The following is a 24532-nucleotide window of genomic DNA, read 5'->3' on the forward strand; positions in this document are numbered from 1 at the left end:
GTATGTGTGAGGGATACAACAGCAGTGGACTGATGGCAGAAATGGCAGCATGACATACTCACAGCCCACTACAGAACAACCCCTGACAGCATGTCATATGTGCAAAGCCTGGTATGTAGGTGGAGGACAGAAGCTGGTACACAGGCCCACATGTGGAAAGCTATTGTCATACACTAAGCAAGTTGCTGGTGCTACAGGGTAGTCTGCAACATACCCTTAGTAAGGAATATGATGTTAGAAAAAGAAATGGATGTAGCCATGTACTGATAGCACTCAAAACACACACTGCCAGTGAAATCTCTGACACAAGAGCTGTGTGGTGGACAGGAAAAACATAATAGGCACATCTCTGGCCATCAAGAGGATAGGCTCACAGCTGAGAGATATGTAGACAGACTGCATTCCAAGTTAAATTAGTATGTACACACAAACCCTGCAATACCAGTGCTATACAAGGCATACAACTCTACTCACACTCTGTCTGTAGTTCTGGAACCTCCTACAAATATGTAGCTGGCCTGAGTGTGCAGGTTCCCCTGAAAGAGGTATTGCTACCCTGCTGTCTGTAACAGTGATGCTCATACACAGGAAGGATGTCCATCACACAGGAAAGGTAAAGTGACCATGCCCACATGATGTAAGGATTTATATTAGGTGGTTGCCATGACAGTGGTAAATGGAAGTACTACACAGCAATCTGCATGCAGGTAGCAAGTAGAGGACACTGATTGGTGCAGAGGCCATTGCCTGATCATGTGCATCACCTACAAACACCATGCTGCAATCTATTCAAAGCAGCTTAATCCATTTACTGGACAGAGACTGAAAGAGAGAGACTGAAAGTGAAAGTGGAAGTAGAAGTGGCAGTGAAAGCAAAAGCCAAAGCCAAAGCAAAAAATAAAATATATAATTACATCCAGCAAACTATCCAGAGCAGACATCATTCCCACAACAGGTATGTGAAGTATATATGCATGTAATTGAATGTAGTACTTGGTCCATAATAATGGAAATGATGATGTTGAATGATTTATATGTGCCATCAGGTGTTGTTGTAACGATGTTCAACTGAACAACTTCTATAGACAATAGTGTCTGTCCCTGTGGGTAATGAGCCATAGCCGTCAACTGTGCAGATCAGCATTGACTGACAAGATGTAAGCCATCATAGTGCGTGTTATGTAATGGGAAGCATGTATATTATGTGGCCAATAGCTGGTGGTGGAAGTAATGCCATTATGATGGTCACATCGGATCCACAGCCCACCCCTTGCAAGGTACTCAGGTTAATCTGTCATGTAGCATGCAGGAATGCCATAGGTGTGTAATAGGGTTACCTGCAATCTGGTTCTACATATATCCCCGTAATGTCAGGCTGTGTCCATATGTGGCACCTGTCTCTGTTGTAGCAAGGTAGAACAGTGCAGCTGTGCAGGAAGGTGTTGTAAGATTGTGGACCTGATGTCTGAATGTACCCCACATATAAGCATACATATGTGTACACATGTACACATATACAATATATAAACACACACACATATATATATATATATATATATATATATATATATATATATATATATATATATATATATATATATATATATATATATATATATATATATCTACATGTATGTCCACAAATATACAAATACACAAGTGTAGACTTATATATGAGCACATATATAGAACATCACATATATCTACACATATATAGATATATACTTATATGCACGTCTACATATATGCAAACACACACACAAACAGATATGTATGTAAATACATGTCCCTTATATTACTACCATAGTGCTGCGTGGTATGTGTGAGGAAACAGCACACATAGCAATACACAAGATATCTACAGCTGGCAGTGTGTGAAACATGGATGGGTATGTCACATGTTAACCCCTTGTTAGGACCACATTGCCTTCATCTGTGAAGTATGGAATGGGTATACAGGGAACTATGGCAGGTATAGTTTTGGAGGAGGTCAGGGTTGGTAGATATAGAAAACAGTCTACATGGGGTGGTATGTGACACATTTGGTGGGTAAACACCCTGGATGGAGTGTGTGGTCTGTGATGTGGATGCCCCATGGGCCCCAATATGGACACAATGGGAACAAGCCTCCCACCCACTGCTACTCACAACAGCAGTCCATGTCCTGAAGGTGCCTGACCTGGATGCTGAGCAGGAGGAGCATGTCGGCCCTGTGAATGTGTACTGGGTGCCTCAGAGTGATGGTAGCACATCCCACATGTGTCTGTGGAGCCCATTATGGAATAGACCCTGGACCTGACCTCAGGGGACAGGAACATGTCTGTGTGTGCCCCTGGGGGGGGCAACATCCCCTGGGTTGGTTCCACCTGATGGTATTGTTGGACCAGTACATGAGAAGGCCCCAGGGTGGGATACACATGTGATGTGGCCAGGTAAATGGGAAGATGGGTTTGGAGAGGTGGCTCTGTTGGGCAATAGTACACATACATGCTATTGTATCACTGTTATAGAACATATGTTGGTAGTAATAGTCTACACAATCCCAGAACAAGTCCAACAGCATACATAGATATCCCCAATAACACAGTATGTCAGATGTGCAGCAATCACAAAGCAGCCATACCACAGGCATATATTGAACCATAGTGGCCCTGACAATGGCATGCAGGTGAATAGTTGGTAACAGGCCCGCAATGATAGTGTCCACACAGGGAACATGGCTACAAACACATAGCAGAAAGTGTGGTACAATACAATATCTGTCCCACTGTAGGTAAGCTGTAACCATACCTAATGAGTTGTGTGTACAGTTTGTTGTCACTGATATGGTGGGGGGGGGGTGACAGAGATGTGTATGAAGAACAGTGGTAACCTTGCTGCATGAGTTGCTCAGACCTGTTACCATCTTTATGACTTTCAGCCAAGATGTCACATGCACGTCTGCCAACATATTCAGCGGCCAAAAATAAAGTGCTGATCACGTATTTAATCCAGCACTACCCTGTGCTGTTTGGCCAGGCCACCCATGACCAGCAGGTGTGGACCACCCTGTAGAATGACCTAGTCCACAGGGTCAATGATGTCAGAATGCACAACCACAGTTACGAGCAGGTCCTGCATGATTGTACTGACCTGCTTCTCAATGCCCGTCGGCGTACCGCTGCAGTCCGGGGAGATCACCTTGCCACGGGGGGGGGGGCATGCCATCCATCCCCCCAACACTTGTGGAGGAGCTCCTGGCCAGTTTCATGGCACCTGCCCGGCCGGCCAGCCACCAACCACCAGACACCTTTGTGGAGGTGGGTGCCACCCACACACCGGCCAAGGAGCATGCAGGTAAGGCCGTAGGGCACATCAGTAGACCACTGTTGTGTATACATCCACATCGGTACAGGTAGAGCATGCATATTTGACACGTCATAGGTATATTGTGTTGCTGCATAGTAGTGATAAACAGATGTCCATGTGGTAGTATTGTGGAAATGTGCCATTGATGTATTGTAATACTGCACCCACCCTGTAGCAATGCCACAGGTGTGGCCACTGACATTGCATCTCTCACCCTCTTATGTAGGTCCCTCTGGGATACCACCAAGGCAGCAGCCTGTAGCCAGTGAGTATGGTTTATGTAGATGCTTGCCAACACACACCGGGCATCTAATGGCAATGGTATATGCCATGCACACATCTAACACACCTACCCAGAATGCATGCTGTAGATGTGCACGTATTGTTGCTGTGAAATGCACGGCATCACAGGGGTGACCATGATGGGGTATTGGAAGGGTATGTCAGACACCTGCATGATACCTAACATCCTGTCATTGTGGAATGGGAGTAACATAATGGCGAGAGACATGGTCTACAGTAGGGACATGTTTGGATCAACACCCATATACAATGCAACACCAGTGTATATACCTCTAGGACAATGGCAGCTGCTGCAGAGATACACTATGGCATAAGGCATTACAGTAGTCCACATTATCAGCTGGGACTAGGCTGTAACATCTGGTGTTCAGTGTTTGGGACACTGCAAAGTGACAAACATGTGTAGGGCTTACTTGTCATGCATCAGCAAAACGGCTGAAGGAGCGGGGTCAGCATGACACACCAGTCCACTGCAGCAGGGATCCTAAGGATGTCAAGAATGGCAGTATCCACACATAGTCAGGTTCAGTACCTGTGGCAGATGTAACCCTACCCCCACAGCAATAGCGACGGCAGTATGCGAACACCAAGGGATGTGCAATCATGCAGAGTAGGGGGACATGTGTAGGGCAGACTGGACATACACTGGCAATTGCAGATGGCCCATGCTGGTATACCCCCACCAGGAGTACTGACTGCTGTAGTACACATAGCAAGAAGTGTGTCAAACTGTCATAGCACACATATGCCTAAACAGAGTGTATGCATCACGGTCAGCATCCAAACACCTAACACATTCCGTAGACACTGCATGTGAAAGTACAGGACATATGTCACATATCGGGTACATGTACTGTTAAGATATACAGTGATGTGGTCCCAATGCAGATCAAGGATGGGTGTATCATATCAGGAAGGGTGTGTACACCCCCCATAGCCATGTTAAGCTCTGATGGCTGTTAGTGTAAGAGTATTGGATTGGTCATACTTGGTCCACTGATGTTGAGAGCTGTAAATCAGGCATCAGGCATTCACAAATGACATCTGTCTACATATCATCCCAGGTATGAGTTGCTGAAAAACATAGGGGCTGTGAGCATTAAAGCTGACATAACTGGCACAGTATTACACATTCCGCAATGGGCTTCTACACCTGTGAGGTGTAGTGCACAGTATATGGCAGGGTGCAGAACAGGTGTGCAACAATACTGTGTACATGGGTGTAGTGGTATCTAGAGAAAGGGGCATCACCTAGTGACACAGCACATGCATCACACACATGTATACTGTTGCTAGCTTGTATTGACTATAGCTGAACTGCATGCTGTTATGTACCATATGTTCTGCATGTTGACAGATGGGTAATAGGAGGACTGTGTGTACTATCATTGTGCAGCCTCACCCATATGTGTTTGTGTGCATGCATCCTGGCGGTTAGTTGGTTTGTCTGTAGGGTCACTATGGTGAAGTAGAGGGAGGTTGATGCATGAAGGATGCGTGTGTGCATGTGTGTGTTTGTGTGGGTGGCCATGTATGCACATGAGAGATTGTGGGGTGTTCATACAGCAGTGCCTCCCTTTGGGACCGTGCAGTACATGGACATGGACTGTCACATTACACATCAGGAATACCTGTCACGTGCAATCACAGGACAGCTGATAGTATAATATGGTCTGTAGCATGGAACAGGCATCGAGAGGGAAGGTAGACACCAGGTACACACTTAATATCACATTCAGCAGGGAGGTCACCTACAACCCACATATGCAGCACTACAGATGCTTTGGGGAAGTACTAGTCAACACCAGGGAGTGTCTCCAAATATTACAGTTGTCACATGACAGGCTGAATGAGCAGCATATCTGGCATGTACTGAGCATTACATACACATGCCACACCAGTGCGTGATATTATGGATAGAACATAGTAGCCCACGCATATAGGGGCCATGCTCATGATGTCCGGACATACAGAGGGTGCATACTCAATGCCAGCAGTGAGGCCATTTAAAACCACTACACACAGGTCAGGCAGGTAATGTAGTAATGGGTTTTGTGGTGTGACCGCTTGTGTAAGCATTCAGAGGACTGATATGTTAACAGTTATTGCATGTGTCACATGGTCAAGTGACCCGCTGAGGCATGTATACTCTGCAACCTGATGTACACCCATCCACATACATGCACACTGTTACTTGGCAAAACTGGGACTAGACCCCTACCTAGCTATGTAGTGATACTGAAGTGTGTGGCTGACATTGCACACACCATACAGTGTTTAGGGTGAGGTGTGTCCCAGGTTACATGTTACATGCAGAACATCTCCAGACATGTACAGTATGCTAATGTGGGATGTAATGGGTGTATATGGACAATACGTAGTGTGACATAATATCATATACACATTAACAGATGCATAACAGGCAGGCACACATCTGAGATACCAGGACCTACCACTGCTAACTAACTTGACCATGTGTCCAGTGTGTTACAGGTAGGCTGCACACAGCACATGAATAACTAGCCTGGATTGTGGTATCAGTTACCTGTATGGTTGATGGTGACAGTGGTAACCATAATGTTTTTCATGGGACATATACGGAATGTACCTTGGTGTAATGACAGTGTGCACAGCACCCAGATCCCCCAGTGGATATTGTACTCCCTGAAACCCATGATGACACTCTGCCATACCCACCATCGCACATTGGCCGCGACTGCAATACAACCCATAGTATACCCCAACAATGGTACTACAGGGATATACATCAAATGCACATGCCACACACGTAGTAGGGTGTTGCATTGTCATGCCTTACCTATGGGCAGCAACAACACTATCCGTACTACTGTGTGGCAATAAGTATTGTAATAGAGGTATGTGGCCTCAGTATGCTGTACCCTACAGATATACAGGCATGCACAACTACACACACATGCCAGAATACAATGGGTATACCATGCCTATCAACCCATTTTTAAAACACTATTGTGCTGGTACTGCAAGGCTCGTGTAGCCAGTATGGGGAGAAGCTTAACAGGGTACATGTAATGTCCCATACAGCAGCAGTCACAAATGACTATGGCAATGGGCGTTGCATTGGTTGTGAAGGCCCTCATGGAATTCTCAAGTACAGGAGTGCTAACACACAGACACTGCTATACTCAGTCATGCACACATACACATGTGTCACTACAGGGGTGCATCACTGCAGGTGGTCATAGCCGTGTACCTAGCTATTGTCCAAGGAGAGATGGGTTGTGTAGGGGTTGTGTGCACAGTGGTATCCTGCCACCTACCTGGTGGCAGCAAGCAATCTATCGACAGTAACTACTATGGTGACCCTCAAGGTGAGAATGACATGCATCAGCCAATCCTCCAGGTGCGTCCTGCACATGGCCACTGAGGTGATCAAGTTGACATGTATGCAACATGCATTACAACACATCGTTAGTGTCTGTGATGGAGACCTGTACCCAAGCATGTTCTGTTGACTGTGGTAGTGTACTGTTGGTATCCATGGCATGTGGTGTGTACAGACTGACGTATATGTGCCAGTTCTTACACAGCTGGGCAGACATGTCAGTGTCAATCAAGTTTAGGTCACCTGTACATATCCCAGCTGGATACCTGTCATCTGCACATCTGTACAGGGACTGACAGTCACCAGCGTGGCAAGTAGCTATGCAGTAGGATGAGTGTGGTGACAGATAGATGTTTGACAACAATCTGTGTGCCATAACTACATGTCAGAAGCCCCCACTAACATGTACTGTACAGACAGTAGTCTACAGTTACATTCCGCATGTCCAATCATTACTCGGAAAGGGGTATATACTGTGACACAGCTCACACACCAGGGATACAACAGGGAGGCCTCAGCATCCAGCTATGCCTGCAGGTGTGCCTGTTGTCAGTACTAAAGTTAGCACTCTGCTCTTGCCTGGGTAAGCACTTTCAAAAGTAGTACTGCCATGATACACTACATGCCAGTGTAACAGCACATACCCTGGCCTAATACCCCTGTATGTAACACATTCACATGGATAACAGTGCTGTACAGGCCACATATACGTCTGTGTCCCACACATGACACACTCACCCCTTCCTACTGGAATGACAGCACGTAGGTGCATGTATTGTACATGGCATTACATACACTTATTACAGATGTGAGTACCCTGCTATGTTATCAGACTGGGTGGTGTGACCTGTATACCAGGGCTAAGCCATGCTTAAGCAAGTATCAACATTCCTGCAATATAACAGCTGAAATGATTTGCGAACTGGTAAGCGATGTCTACACTGTGTAAGCACCCGTATGTTTACCCATAGCTAAGCACCGCTTAGCTTCACGCAAACTCACTTAAAGCTGCTCAAATCTGCCTTAGCCACTCTGTATCCAACATCCCTTTTTCTGCCCAGCAACAACATGAACAGCCCTTGCAGGTCTTGAACCTAGGACTCTGTACACAACAGTCACAACACTTAACCACTACACCATGACCACTGTGAAAACAGCTATTGTTTTACCAATATAGCTGTCAATACACATATTGTGTAGTATTGAACAATTGCCTTTACTTCCTAAATGGTGTAGTCCTTGTTATTAATATGACTGTTGCATCGCATATGTTGTTTCATCATAATGTATACATAGCAGTTACATATGGTGAGATACATCTGGGTATACACAACCATGAAGTTTACACATGACAGGAATATGGTTATATACATATAATAGGTCTATATATGTCTACATGTACATAAACATGTATACTCTTACATATGTCTGTATACGCATCTGTATAGTGCTACATATATATATATGACCATGTGTACATCTCTTTGTATGTACATATATATATATATATATATATATATATATATATATATATATATATATATATATATATATATATATATATATATATAGATATATATATAATATATATATATATATATATATATACATATATGTATATATAGATATATGTATATATAGCTATATATGTATGCACATTGTATGTGTACAGATATTACTAGTTATGATGCCATATATGTAGATATCTATAACTATATGTGCATACATATCTATTCTGATATACCTACTACTGTCAATATATATGTAGATATCCATATGTATATGTGCATATGTATCTTTATCTGTATAAATGTAGGCATATATTGCTCCGTATATGTATATATGAGTGTTTATATGTATATCTAAGTACATGTACATATCCATCTATGTATGTCAATATGTATATGTGTATATATATCTGTATAGATATTTGGATAATTATATATACATATATTTTCACCATATGTCCTGAACATGGAGTGTAGCCCTACCTCAGACCCTATAGTCCTAACTCCATAGTGTAAGGGGATATCAGGTATGTATAGCAGGTATATTTGTAGACTATTTGTATTGTAATAGGGATTGTCTTCACAGATATGGTGTGTGTGGGAGGTCACATCTGCTTTTAACATGTGCTCTGTTGGCTACTGACAGACATCCTAAGGACATCATACTACAGTACCACTGCTAGCATGTAATGTTCCTGTGGACTACAGCAGAGATATTGGCCAATATATGTGGACAGTCTGATACCTTCTGGACAGTCCAGAGGTATACACAGAACCCCTTAGTGCAAGACATGTGGACCAAGCTTGACAATGTGGATGTTAGCCATGTAGATGGGTGTAACATGTAACTACTGGTATACATTTGCCCCATAGGTTATGCATTCACATACCCCTGTCTGTCCTGACACATAATAACAGCTGGTATAGAGGTTCCATGGCCACGTACTACCCACTGTATATTGACATACATCTGTACAGCATCCCACTGCTCTGTCTGACATACATGACTGTTATGGTGGCTCGGCAGCAGTACAGCTGGCAAGTATCTGGACATGACATCTCATTGGGTAAGTACACTAAGCTGCTAGGCATGTAACAAAGCACTGTGCAGGCTACAGGCAGACTAGCTCAACACTGGCCTACATTTCCTATGGGGGAATGCACATGTACCAGCATATATAGCAGGCTCTACAGGCATGTCACAGCACAGAGTATGATACACCTGTGTGAAAGTGCATAACCACAACCAATGTGAACACAGCCACAGCCACATATAGTAAGCTAGAGTAATATTACAGTACATGGACTATCTGTTCAACACCATCCTCATTTGTGCCACTCACAAACTAACCCTACATATACTGGACCACTACACAGTGTGGTCCGATAGCTGTCTGTGGCATGGGACATATGTGTGTATGGCCCTACAAACATGTAAGCCGATAGGGTAATATATAGTGAAGCAGCATGTAACATCAGATAGAACAGGACCCAGGAAAATGACATCTACCACAGTCTGTAAACAGGCCAAAGTACATATTAACAATGCACACACTGTCGACAATCACCATAAGCACACAGACCTCAGTACTGTACTCACAACCACAGAATGCCCAGGTTACGTCATAAAATATATCCCTTACCATACATAACATGTGTAACAGTCTGCTATCTCACTGGCTTGTTATCAGATATGATGTCACTAATTATGGTTTACAGCACATATGCACCTTTTACTGCATGACATATATACAAAGGTTGACAGAGTTGTGGCTGGAGGGACATACACAGGGCCAATATTGACATGTTACTGTGATAACCTCATACATTTACTGTTGTAACAGGGTTTGTTGCAACATATGCCCTATGAGGTATATGAAGTCAGTAACTCTCATGGCTGTCACCATCTATGGACTGGAATCCTCACACTTCCTTTTGCAGTTCAAGGATAGGTGCTCTGTGGGTAACACATGAAATAAAAGGCACCGCACACTGCCCAGTCTGCAGATGACCCAACAGATGGGGGTTTCCTCATAAACACAGCACTGACATGGCAGGTATTAAAACATGTAGGACAGCCATATCTACACACACCCTGTTTAAACCAACATTACTCCAAATTAAGTATAGCAAAACTTACAGTCTGTAGTCAGGTCAGGCACACCCCCCCTGTGTGTTGCCCTGTTTCCACAGTGTATGTTGTTAGAGGTAAATCCTCAATCCATCTGAGATGCTGTTTGCCAAACAACAGATTGAGTTCCTGCTCACAGTCAGTGTAAAGGCCCAACACCAACATGATGTTCCTAGATACTACAGTATGTTTCCATGCAATTGGCTATGGGAATGTTACCACAGCTGTTCCACATATAATCAGCTAGAGGATGGCTGCAATTTGTGCAGAGGCCATCAGCTGATCATGAACATCACTTAAATTACACATGCTGCTGCCTATGCAAAGTAGGTGTAAGTCTCCACATCCACCAGAGAGGGAGTGAGAGTCAGACAGAGTCAAAGAAAAGTCATGGAGGGGTGGGAGAGTAAAACTCAAGCGTATTTGTGTCACACACTTACCAGTACAGGGTAACAAACCCCTGACGACTATGTAGAGCTATCACATGTCTATGCAGTTATTGGATGCACCACATAGGTTACATGTTGAGAAGCACTCAAAACGTATATGTGATGGTGATCGACATCTGCAACAGGGATATGGTAGCTATACGGTAGGTGTAGTACATGTGCCTGTCTGCATGAACAGGTGCCAGCATCAACACAGCCACACTCTCACAGGGATGCACACACATTGACACACTTGGCAGGGCCAGGAATACAACTCATCACTAGTGAGATTGCCACAACACATTACTGTGCAGGTATCGCATGCACCACAGGGGTCATACAGAGGTTATATGGACAAAGGGTATGTGGAGGTGTCTGACATCAGACAGCATGCTTCAGTATGCCAATGGGGGTTGTAGTGAGTGTGAATGTGGTCATACACATCATACAACACACACATAGACACATGGTGCTAGTACTGACATGCATGGGTGCATTGCTTCATGGGTGTGTAGTGGTAGACAGTGCCAGATGGGTATACAAGGCTAGGTGATGGATATACCTTGGCATCAGGCCACATGACATTGGTCTACAGTGTGGCTTAGGGGTGTACTGTCTGGATTTGCCCACACAGGTGGGTATTGTATTCACCATCCAGTCACCTGGGTGACTATTGCATGTGGCTAATGCTGTGCATTCCTTGCCATGTATGTGTTCCTTAGTCTATGACATGGATGGTGTCTGGTATGTGCATACCTCCCACATGCATGTACAGTGACATGTGGAACTGTACCTGGGGTGTCTGGTCCATGTTGTGTACACAGATTGTTATCATCAGATGTGCCAGTCCTGGCCTCATGTGGCGGGAACTGTTAATGGATGGCAGGTTGACCCTGCATGTTACCAGTATTTCCTGCTGTCAGTGGCATCTGTTCATACAGGGTATGTTTTTCAGGCATGGTATGTGCTTTGTGTGTCACATTTGATGGCACCACAGATGTTGCAGGTGTCCAATGTGGGAACATGGGATGGTGCAATGTCAGAATGTACATGCCTATTGGACTGATGAACGTGGTGCCATGCCATCTGTAGCCCACTGCAATCATACCATGGTTACTATTGATGGGCAATATGCAAGGTACTACCAACATAGTGGCTGTTGCCTAGGCAAGTGTGTGTGTGTGTGTGTGTGTGTGTGTGTGTGTGTGTGTGTGTGTGTGTGTGTGTGTGTGTGTGTGTGTGTGTGACATGGGTTGAGAGTGTTCTCTGGGTAATACTAGCGTTGCTCACTTTGTTCGCCTGGCCTTGATGTCACATGTAAGGGTATGGATTTGCACCCCAGCCTCTTGGCTATTTCACATCTGTTATCCCTGTATGGTGGACATTGTGATATATACACTAGGGCCACCATATAAGAAATCTGCAAAACCCGCTCCACATTGAGTCCAGTTGTTGCACATTCACAACCACCTCCACACAGGATATGAATTACAAACACAGACACACACAAAGAGTCACACACACACACCCCTGTCATATCAGGGATTAGAACTCCTACCTAGCTAGTTAATTAGACTACAGCACTATGCAGTTATAGGACATGCCAAGGAGATTACTGGAGTACTCCTTCCCCAAAGGTGTATTTCCCAGTGAATGACATCAGCAGGATTGCTAAAGTAGGGCATTTGAATTGTAGTGAGTGTGACTAGCCTAAAATGCATTGGTCCCTACACAGACATAGAAACACACACAAAACATCAGCAACTGCCATGTGTGGGAATAGAACCCCTACCAGAGTTCTATATCACACTACAGTATGAAGCTGTTATAGGATACACCACAGGAATAACTGGAGTACTCCTTCCCCAAAGGTGTATTTCACAGTGAATGACATCAACATGATTGCCAAAGTAGGGCATTTGAATTGTAGTGAGTGTGATTAGCCTAAAATGCATTGCTCTCTGCACAGACATAGAAACACATACAAGACATCCACAACTATCACGTGTGGGAATAGAACCCCTACTAGAGTTCTATATCACTATACAACATGAAGCTGTTATAGGATGCACCATGGGGATTACTGGAGTACTCTTTCCCAAAAGATGTATTTCACAGTGAATGACATCAGCAGCCTTGCCAAAGTAGGGCATTTGAGTTGTATTGAGTGTGACTAGCCTAAAAAGCATTGTTCTACACAGACACAGATACACACAGTTGCCATGTCTGTGATTAGAACTCCTACCTATTTTATCACACTACAGCAGTACCCAGTTATAGGATGAGCCACGGAGATTACAGGACTGCAGCTTTCCAAAAGGTGTATTTCACAGTAAATGACATAAGCAGCCTTGCCAAAGTAGGGCATTTGAATTGTAGGGAGTGTGACTAGCCTAAAACGCATTGCTCTCTACACAGATACATAGTTGCCATGTCTGGGATTAGAACACCTACCTAACTATTTGATCACACTACAGCAGTATGCAGTTATAGGACACACCACAGAGATTACTGGGCTATAGATTTCCGAAAGGTGTATTTCACAGTGAATGATATAAGCAGCCTTGCCAAAGTTGGGCATTTGCATTGTAGTGAGTGTGACTAGCCTAAACAGCATTGCTCTCTACACAGACAAACAGACACACACACACACACACACACACACACACACACACACACACACACACACACACACACACACACACACACACTTGCCATGTCTGGGATTAGAACTCCTACCTAACTAGTTTATCACACTACAACAGTAGGCAGTTTTTGAATGTGCCACAGAAATTACTGGGCTACACTTTTCCGAAAGGTGTATTTCACAGTGACTGACATCAGCAGGATTGCCAAAGTAGGGCATTTGAATTTGTCTAGCCTAAAATACATTGCTCTCTACACAGACATAGAAACACACACAAAACATCCACAACTGCCATGTGTGGGAATAGAACCCCCACCAGAGTTCTATATCACACTACAGCATGAAGCTGTTATATGACACACCACGGGAATAACTGGAGTTCTCCTTCCCCAAAGGTGTATTTCACAGTGAATGACATCAGCAGGATTGCCAAAGTAAGACATTTGAATTGTAGTGAGTGCGACAAGCCTAAAAAGCATTGTCCTCTACACAAACAGAGACGCACACACATGCACAATTGCCATGTCTGAGATTAGAACTCCTACCTAACTATTTTATCAGATTTCAGCAGTACACAGTTACAGGAAGCGCCATGGAGATTACTGGGCTACAGCTTTCCAAAATGTGTATTCCACAGTGAATGACATCAGCAGCCTTGCCAAAGTAGGGCATTTGATGTGTTGTGCATGTGACTAGCCTAAAAAACATTGCTTTCTACACAGACACACACACACACACACACACACACACACACACACACACACACACACACACACACACACAGTTGTCATGTCTGGGATTAGAACTCCTATCTAACTAGTTTATCATACTACAGCAGTATGCAGTTATAGAACGTGCCATGGAGATTACTGGGCTACATCTTTCCCAAAGGTGCACTTCAAAGTGGATGACTTCAGCAGGCTCGTCATAGTAGGGCTATGGGGAGGCCAGTGTGTGTGCATGCACTGTAACCCATTCATCTAGAGGTTGACACACCACATGCAGGCACACACAGGATTATATTCCACAGGTACGGGTATATAGCTGCTAGATGACTACTTCCTTGTACAGTCATGTTGCACAGCTTGCACTTGCACCACATAGTCTGTAATGCTGACAGACACTGGTGGCTAATATGTACTGTGAGTGACATCTGAAACTCATGTGGTTGTAGCCAATTGGCTCTGTGCTGGGTGGGTCAGGCATCATAATGGATGGCTCTCTGTCACAGTCACTCTCTTCTACACATCTATGTCCATCTACTTTTGGCTTATTATAATGTCTTGTCATTGGATATATGCCTGTAGTTCTATCCAGTGTGTGTGTGCAAAGAATGAGTGCTGCATTCTGAGGAGTGTCTGCACTAAAATCTGCAACTGCCAGATGTGTCTGGTCCATTGTTGTTTGCTGACATGGGCTTCATTTGTTTAGGTGTGTGAGCATGTCCAGTATGAACTTCTGAATGTGTGGATTGATTTCAGGTAGTTTGTACTCCAGTGCAGACCTTTCTGTTGTACACCTACAGGTAGCACACTGTTTCTGCAGGGTATCAGTCGATCATTTGGCAATAATGGCAAAGTGTGCAGGGGATAGTGTGTATTGTAGGTGATTGTATCTGTGCTGTTTCAGCTACATCGTACTGCCGTTATCAGAGATATTCAGACATGTGTACTGTTATACACTGTGATGTTTTCTGTCCTCATGTACTGTCAGGTGGTCATTCCTGCTCACAGTGATGTCTTGGGGGACAGCGGTGACTGCAGCTGTGTGTGGTATTGTGGGCAGACGCCTACATATTCATTGTAGGTTGTGCCATCCTGGAGGGGGAGCTGCAAACACTTGCTGCTGGGTCTGTATATCCGGTTCAGCACCTTGGTACACTTGCTGCTGGGTCTGTGTATCTGGTTCAGCACCTTGGAACAGTGCTGGCGGAGGATCCCATACTTGTACATCCATCAACATGACAGTATGGCCATATATTGCTATGGCAATACCTCACAGCTGTACAGATTCGCACAGGTTACCCAGAGGCAGTGGCCATGAGTCAGGACATTACCCCTATTGTGGTGTATGGGCAGGTATGTAGCCACCCATTTATGTGTTTACAGCTAGGGATAGTGTGTGCACACAGCTTTGTGTTAGACCTTGCACATTCCATGCTGCTCACACTCCCCATCCCCCATTATTCTATCCTCTTCCTTACATTATGCATACATTCTCTGATATGTTCCCTAAGATCATCACCCCATTAGAGCTGTGTGTTGGTGTTGGTCCACAGTTCATGCAGTGGGACATGGTGGACATGTTATTGTGGTTTGTCCACATGGCCTTGCATATGGCTTATGTGGAGTGTGTTGTGTTGTTATTTGGGTGTCCATGACATAACATGCATTGGCAGTATGTGTGAGATACAGGCCCTTGGCAGATGCCTGTGGGCCATTAGCTGTTGATGTGGGTCAGATGTGGCAGGCCGTTGCATTCTGTCAGTCCTACAGTCTCAGACCGCCATACAGTATATCCCTCTGAGGTGACAGGGTAGGTGTGCTATGTGTTCATGCCAATACCTTCTATCAGTCTTGATCAGATGGTGTGGATGCTGGCAGGGTGCTACCTATAGCTAGCAACACACCTGCATGGGACATCTGCACTGCATGCTGCAATATTTTGCTTTTCACATATACAGATGGGGTCATATTATACCCATTCCCCATCGCAGAGGTACAACCAGAGAGGTACCTGTGGGTGGTGTTTGCATGAGCTAGGTGCATGTGTGCTATGGACATTACTTGTATCTGACACACAGATATGCATTGGGCACCCCAGTTATGCTTGCATGTGCAGGTACATCAGCTGTTTCCCAATACATCAGTCCTACCTCCTTTGTGATCTGCGAGTGTTTGGGCAGACAATGTGACAATCAGATAATGTGACGCATACCTGTATGTACAATTCCAAGGGTGTGTCCATTTCACAGTGACACAATGTATACTGTATGTCTGGGGTAATTTCCCCTGTGTACTGCCTGTATATCTAGCCCAACAGCCATGCCATGTCAGTCTTTCAGATGATGACACATATCACCACCATACATTTACAATGGCTTACTGCTAGCATGTGTTATACTGGTGGGTATTGTCTTTGGTACTGCAGTTGTGAGGATTTGCCCTGTCATCAGCAGTAGTGGGCAATGGCCACCAGGTCTTACCTCAACATGCATATATACTGACCACTCTCTCACAATATAAAACCCACACCAACCTAACACACACATACCTGCATATTGTGCAGATGCTACAATCTATCCTGCTACCTTGGCCACCTCTGTGCATGTGTGCTCCACTGGTATTATACCTACACATACATGTTACTACATTTCTACATAGGGTTGTGGGAGGGCACACTTGACTGTTACGACATGTGTACATCGGATTGGAGGGGGCACACCAGACCGTTACTACATTTCTAAATAGGTTTGGGGGGCACATCTGTTACTACATTTCTAAGTAGGGTTGGGGGGAGCACACCTAACTGTTTCTACATTCCTAAACAGGACTGTGGGAGGGGGGCAAACCTGACTGTTACTACATTTCTACGCTGGGTTGGGGGAAGGGGCACACCTGACTGTTCCTACATTTCTACATAGGATTGTGGGGGGACAGACCTGACTGTTTCTACATTCCTACACAGGATTGGGGTGGCACACCTGGCTATTTCTACATTTCTTCACAGGATTGGGGGACACACCTGACTGTTTTTACATTTCTATGTAGGATGGGGGGCACACCTGATACTTGTACACATTTGCTATGACTGTACTGGTAGGTCGGGTACTCCATTTCATTCTGTATTCTAACCTATCATGCTGACTAGAGGCATATCAGTGTAGTACAGATCTTAGCTATGACTGACCTACATATTAGTTTCTGACTTCCAACCCTTCAGAACTAACATCCCACTGCCTGACCTGCTATAGTCTGTCTTTGTAGGCCTGGGGGAGGGGTTACCCATAGGCATCATTCAGAGGCCATAGCACAGCCTTTATTTGTGTTTGTCTACACCTGTCCTGCTGGCTGAGACTGTTGTTGGGTATGTGAACCTCCCTGACTGGCATGTGCGAGTCATATGGACACACGTGGCCCAGCACATTTCCTGCAGTGGGTTTTGTTTCCCTCTGTAGTACTGGCTACTGTGGTGACACCAGCATTTGTTATAGATCTCATGGTGTCACTATAGGTGTCTACTATCTGCTGGCATACCATTCAGCCACCTGATTCCCTTGTATGCTCATATTCATACCATAAATACAGGTAACAACACATTCTACTCCATTTGGCAATTGGTAGGTTGAGTGACTTACCTTGTGGGTGTCCCAGTATTGAGGGTGGTGCTGCAGGACTGCCTATGTTGGATGCACATAGTACACTCCCTACACATGGTTGAGCACAGGTAGTGTCATGTTTGGCATCCCTTTTACTGTATGTGAGAGTCAGAGAGAGGCATTATTCCCTGGGTCCCTCCTGTGTCAGTGTATGTGTTATGTGTTGCCTCTTTACCAAGGCCAGGGCATACTGGGCATGCCTCCTTCTGCCTACTGGGGCAGGCTCAGGTTGTTCCTCCTCCATATCACTCTGTGCCTGTGCAGGCCTTGGCAATGGTGGGGGGCTGTGTGGGCCTGCCCCGTGCTGTTCCTGCTGCAGCTGTTTCCGCAGGATCATACTGTATAGCATGGCACATACAATGACAATTTGGGTACATGTAGTTGATGAGTACTGCAAGGCTCCACCGATGTGTCCAGGCACTGGAACCATGACTTGAGCATCCCAAACACACGGTCTATTATAATTCTGGTCTGTGCATGTGCCTCATTATGAAGTTCTTGTTCAGGTGTGTGTGCATTTCTGATGGGTGTCATCAGCCATGGCTCCAGTGTGTATCCAGCATCCCCCACTAGGTGACCATAAGGGATGTCTACATTGGAAAATCTGTGGTACAGCTGCATCAGAAGCCAGATGTGGGATAGCTTCCAGGGCAGCCAGCACACACATTCATTATTATGCCCTGGGCATCGCACACAACCTGGCAGTTGATGGAGGGGAAGCCCTTGCAGTTGATGTAGACCGTACCCCACTCACCGGGTGGTGCTTTGATGCATATGTGTGTGTAGTCTATAGCACCCACTACTTCAGGGTATTCTGCTATTTGGTTGAACAGTTGCACATTGTTGGCCAACACCTCATGGATATTGCGGAAATATATGTGCTCACCGGCATGTGCTGGCATGGCGTCCATGAACTGGTGTCGTACCCTGGATGCTGATGCCTGTGAGATCCCCATCATATCCCCAGTTGGCCTTTGGAAGGTACCTGTAGCTAGTATTCTTAGGCCTACACATACCTTGGTATCCACTGGGATGGGTTCCACTCTGTTAGTTCTGTGTGTCAGGCATGGCCGGCACAGCTCAACAATTTGCTGTAGGACGTCTCTGTCCACCCTATGGCACTCCACTATCTCCAGCTCATGTAGCTCCTGGTAGGTAACCGTGGGTCTGTACACTCTTCTCCGTCTCCTCATTGTGGGTTGGTCAACAGCATTCACATCCTCACCACCCTCAACCTCTTCCACAAGTTGTTGTATGATAGCTATTGCAGTCCCTATCATTTTGTTGTTTTCTTTATTAAAACTTCCCTGCTTGTATACACCGGTGGTGTACAGTATGGGAAAAAACAGAGGGGAAGGTATTTGCATAGTTTATAGTATTGTTCTGTGCTGGCCTGGTCTGCTGCCTGTGTAATTGGCTGATTCTGATACATTTCACCTGCCAGCTATGCTAGTTCTCCTAGATTACCTTCCTACTGCTGTGTTCCCTTCCCATTGCCTTCCTGTTTAAGGCTGGGGGAGCACAGTGCTCAAATGTCCTCAGAGCTGCTATTTCCTGGTTTACTTTTTTTTCTTTAAAACCCAGTGCGCGGTGCGCACACCCACTTAGGCAATGTAAAGAGTGCTAGGCAGCCTCAGACACACCTCCCCTTGCCTAGCTGTGCTAAGTTAGGAGCAAACCTAAGCCACAGCACTGCAATCCGCTTACATTATGCCTGACACACACCCCTATGATGTCAGCTAACTCCTAGGCTTGCACTAAGCTATTTCTGCTTTTACACTTTTGGGAGCTGACTAGCATGTTGGGGAAATCTTGGATTCACTATCATTCCCCTCATTTGCATAGGATTGCCTGCTAATGTATAGTTATATGTCTCACACTGAGCCTCCCCTTTAGCAACCACTATTCAATGGCCATGTTGTCTTCTGCCTGCCATTGACTATAATGGCAAAATAGCGATTTTAGTTAGAATGCTTATTTTAGGTTTATTTTCTTATTTCCCCCCTATCCCGTTTGCGTGCCACTGCCCTATGCTTAAACAACCAAGATCGGCTAAAAAAATAAAAGTTCCTTTTTTTTTTCAATTGTTTTCCATACCAATGGCCTTATACCTGGCCATTGGCATGCTTTCTAAATGATATCCACCCTTTGTTTGGAGCTGTCATGGCTCCATTTTGGAATTTGCAGAAATGTGCTCTGTTACTGGCAGAGTACATTTCTGCAGATTGCACTAGTCCTGCACGGCTGGTTTCCAACTTCCTGGATTGCAAATTCACCTCATTTGCATGGATTTCTCCTGCAAATGGGGTAATTTGCATACAGGGGATGAGTCCATGCAGGTCTAGTGCAGGAGCACTTGTGCAGGCCCCTACAGGTTATTCCTGGATCGTACTGCAGACATATTGCCTGCTGGAGCTCCTGCACTAATCCTGCACACCGTGCAAGGCTTGCAGAATCTGGGGTTAAGTGTACACATAACCTGCTGAGTATGCTTATTCTACATAGATTATTTCAGTTAAGAAGAATAAAAGGATTCAACTATGACATCTAGTACACTTGACATGTTTATTACTTTTATGACAGTATTTAAATAGTTAACAGGTATGTCTTGAGGTTTATAAATTTCATTTGGTCTGAAATAAAAATCATCTCTTCTTCAAGCCATTTCTCCAAGATATTTGAGCATTATTTCACAGAAAAATCCACTTAGGTCTAAAGGCTATCTGAGGCTGCACATTCTTTTTCTCTCAGAATGCTTTTGTATACTGCTCTGCACTTTTCTTTGTTTGCAATTAAGCAATGTACCCATAATTTTTCCATTCTTCTAACTTTGATAAGTCTTTATGCATTTTCTACTCTGTCAAGTGCCATTCTTTTTATAACACTTTGTACTGTCTACAAAATATAATCTGGGACTAATTATCTAGTGAGCCACATTTCTTTAGAGTAGATGTCAGTTATTATTGTATTCTAAATCTAGCTTCCTAGTATCCATCAATAAAACATTAACAGAGAGGGACCTACTCCATAGTATTCCCTTAGGTTTTGTTGACTTTTGATTTATTTTTTGTCATGATGCCCAGCCAAACTTCAATTTGTAACAAGCCTAGTGTATGTCCCTGAAAAGATCACCCAGCTGGAAAACTATTACATTCATCTGGCTTGACCTATTATCTGTGAAATGACTGGGTCTGAAGTCCACTAACCCAGTTAAAATGACATACTTAGAAAGGTATTCTGGCTGAAATGATTTCATGATTTTCTCTATTAATATGGTTAATCTAGATGACAGCAGTCTCAGTCTTCTAAATGGCTCCCTGATATGCGATAAATGCACTTATTCTCTTTAGAGTATTCATCCTTTCCTAGATTAATAAACTGATAAATAATCAAAGGTGTTACTAGTTCTAACTTTAGCACATTAAATAGTATTTCCTTTTAGATGTCCTTAGTCCAGATGAGGCAGCCTCATATATTTTGTTACTAGAGACCAGGCTGTGAGAATGATGGTTTTGGATATACTTTAATAGAGCTGCCTCTAAAGGAAGGGATTACTATGTTGTGAATTCTCTTGATGGATACAGGCTGTGAAAAATACCCCATTTACTCACATCTGTTTTTCACACCTTTGTCTTAAACAAAACTGCAATAATCATAGGACTGATTTTGTGCATGTGTGTTTTTGTATGGGGGGTGGCCAACATATAGTCCAACCAAAGAAAGGATTTGCTTTCTTAAAAGGTATCATTAAATGAGGTACAGCCTCAAGAGTTACAAAATATTTTATGTAAAACACAAATCAAAAAATCATCCTGTCTCAAAAAGCAAGTACAAGAAACAGCTACTGAATGAAAAACAGACCCTGTATTGAAATGGTATCACTGGTATTACAGGAAGGAACCAATAAAGCAGAAGTTCTATCCCAGTATACCAGATTTGTCAGTAACCTTAACTTATGTAATCATTAGAAAATACAAAATGCTTCACAACCTCACAAAAGGCACACCTTTGATTCATCTACTTAGCATTAATAATGGGTAAAATCTATGCTTTATACACGCTGAAACATGAATTTTAAAACTAAGAGACACAGATAGGTTATTTCAGTTAGACAGTAATGAAAGGCTTTAGCTATGAAATCTGGTAAAAAGATTTTGTATCCTGAAATTGACAACTACATCATTACTAGAATTTTTGAAGAAACTACAGCGGTGACTGTTGTGAAGTTTCCAGACCAATAAGAATGAGGAAGAATGGATGACAGAATGTATGATTACACTATGTTGTTAAACACACAGGCAAAATAACATGATGCACGGATTCAGCAACTCTCTTGCTTTTTTTTTTAACAAAACTTCAAAAGTCACAGTTTAAAAAAAAAATAACCACATTTTGTGTAGGTCCATACAAGTATACAGGGAGGAATGGTTATTTTCAAAAATTAAATAACTAAAATTACAAGAAGGTTATTCTGATAAGAATATGACAGGAAATATATCAAAATGATAAAATAAAAAATCATATAACTGTCATCACATTTCACTGCAACATAGTCTTACATGTGCGCGCGTGTGTGTGTCTGCAATGAGACAATGAGGAATAGAAAAATGTCAGAATAAATGATGACTACAGGAGGCACAATAAAATGTCAATTGAAGTCTGCAAAAATCATGCTTTAAAAAGTAAGTTATAATCTGTGTGAAATTAAAAATTTGTCTTAGTTCCTCCTGAAACAGTCTTAAAACAGTTTTCTAAGCACTTGTACCCTAAACACAACACAGTTTAATATGTGTGTACTGTACATCAACAGTATCTCACCAGAAGCATTACCATACAGAAGATTAAATATATATATTACACAAATTATTTCTTTGTTATTACTTGCAGGATCATATTACGGCCATTTACATAATTCCAAATCAAACAAACCATTAGGATCCCCCTTAAAACAGCGAAAAACAAAGTGTGTCACAGCTGACTTGTTTTACATCTAAAAAAGATTTATATTTATTAAAGCGCTACTGTATGGTATTAAGTATATAAGAATAACTGGAATTTAGAAATAATCAGTTTGCATTGTTACAGCAATAATTTGAATGAAGCAGCACCCACCTCAGTTAGATGAGGATTCGGGTTAAATCCACACTGGTTGCATACCACAGAATGGCACTGCGTACAAGTATTGAAATTGGGCTGTTGAGGTGAAAAGTTGAGCTCTGTTGTGTTACACACTGGGCATAATGTGCTGCTGGGAAGAGGAGCAATTTGTGGAACAGAATAAGGAGATGATGGCGCACTGCTTCGATCTGGAGAAATGGAGGGGGACCTGCCAGACCTTCCAGTCCTTGTGTTTGCTTGCAGACTTCTCCTCTGTTCTTGTCTTTGAAGTTCTTGTACAGTTTCATTCTCAGTGGCTGCATGTTTTGCAAATCGTTGCCCTTTACCATAATCAAGTTGACTTGGTCTTGATGCACTGCAAATAAAAAAAACAAATAAAATTAAGTGATACTTCTGAAACAGATTTACATATGGTAGAAGGCAAATGTGTTTAAATCAGTATCATATGTCATATAACTTGACACAATAGTAACAAACAGACAAACGTATTGATAACAGCAAATGTAAGTTTTGGGACTGCCCTTCCATACACAGTTTGCATCCATCTTTCAATGCTTTGTTTTTCCATGTTGAATATCAGCATACATAGTATGACAGCTATATGGGTATCTCTCTCACCATTTCAACTACTGTAGCTAACCATGCAAGCATGCATCTAGCTGGTGTAAGTTGTGGCCAAAGGTCAGTTATTCAAAACTAGCAACTGGAAAGCACCAAATGCTATCAAATGTACAATCACGTAATTCCTATTTAAATAGGCAAACCTATAACTTTTTCAAAGCTTCTAACCGCAAATATAATTTAGGTGAATTAGAACTACACTCATGAATTTCTGTTTATTCTCAATTTTTATAGTACCTGGACAATTATCACAGCAGTATATCATTAATCTCATCATATATTATCCTGATACTGTCCAACACCATACTGTGTTCAGAATACACATAAGTAAATGTGGTACTTACGTATTATCGCAACCAGATTTTCGAACTCACATAATTTGTAATGTTTCTGAGAAAACTGGTTTATTAAACTGGAAAGGGAGTGTAAGTAAGTAATAATGTGCCACACACGATATGAGGCAGGAGAGGAATAACTGTAAATATTTTTGCTCCTACCTGCTATGTCTCACTTTTTCTAAACTCACTCACACTACCATCACACACACTTGCACTTCCTGATTGAGGGCGCAGCAAAGGCAAGTTATTGAGGAATAGACCGTCGGAATGTTCATGGCCAGTAGTGTCAAAACCCAAGCTGATTGCTGCTGCAAGTAGTGAGTAAGGGGGCATTGATTGCTCAGGGAC

General features: G+C 43.4%; 1 protein-coding gene across 1 annotated transcript in view; it reads right to left on the reverse strand.

The window, feature by feature from the left end:
• BSN (bassoon presynaptic cytomatrix protein) overlaps window positions 1–23793 on the reverse strand; it is a 2988702-nt gene extending 2964909 nt beyond the window's left edge. The window contains exons 1-2 of the mRNA XM_044076415.1: window positions 23711–23793; window positions 23220–23580 (exon numbers count right to left, since the gene is read on the reverse strand). Of these exons, the coding sequence (XP_043932350.1) occupies window positions 23220–23580; window positions 23711–23793 (444 nt within the window). The remainder of the gene's footprint in view (window positions 1–23219; window positions 23581–23710) is intronic.
• Window positions 23794–24532: the final 739 nt, after the last annotated feature.

The sequence above is a fragment of the Protopterus annectens genome, chromosome 7.part0 (assembly GCF_019279795.1).
Source record: "Protopterus annectens isolate FY-2018-M chromosome 7.part0, PAN1.0, whole genome shotgun sequence".
Classification (NCBI taxonomy): domain Eukaryota; kingdom Metazoa; phylum Chordata; order Ceratodontiformes; family Protopteridae; genus Protopterus; species Protopterus annectens.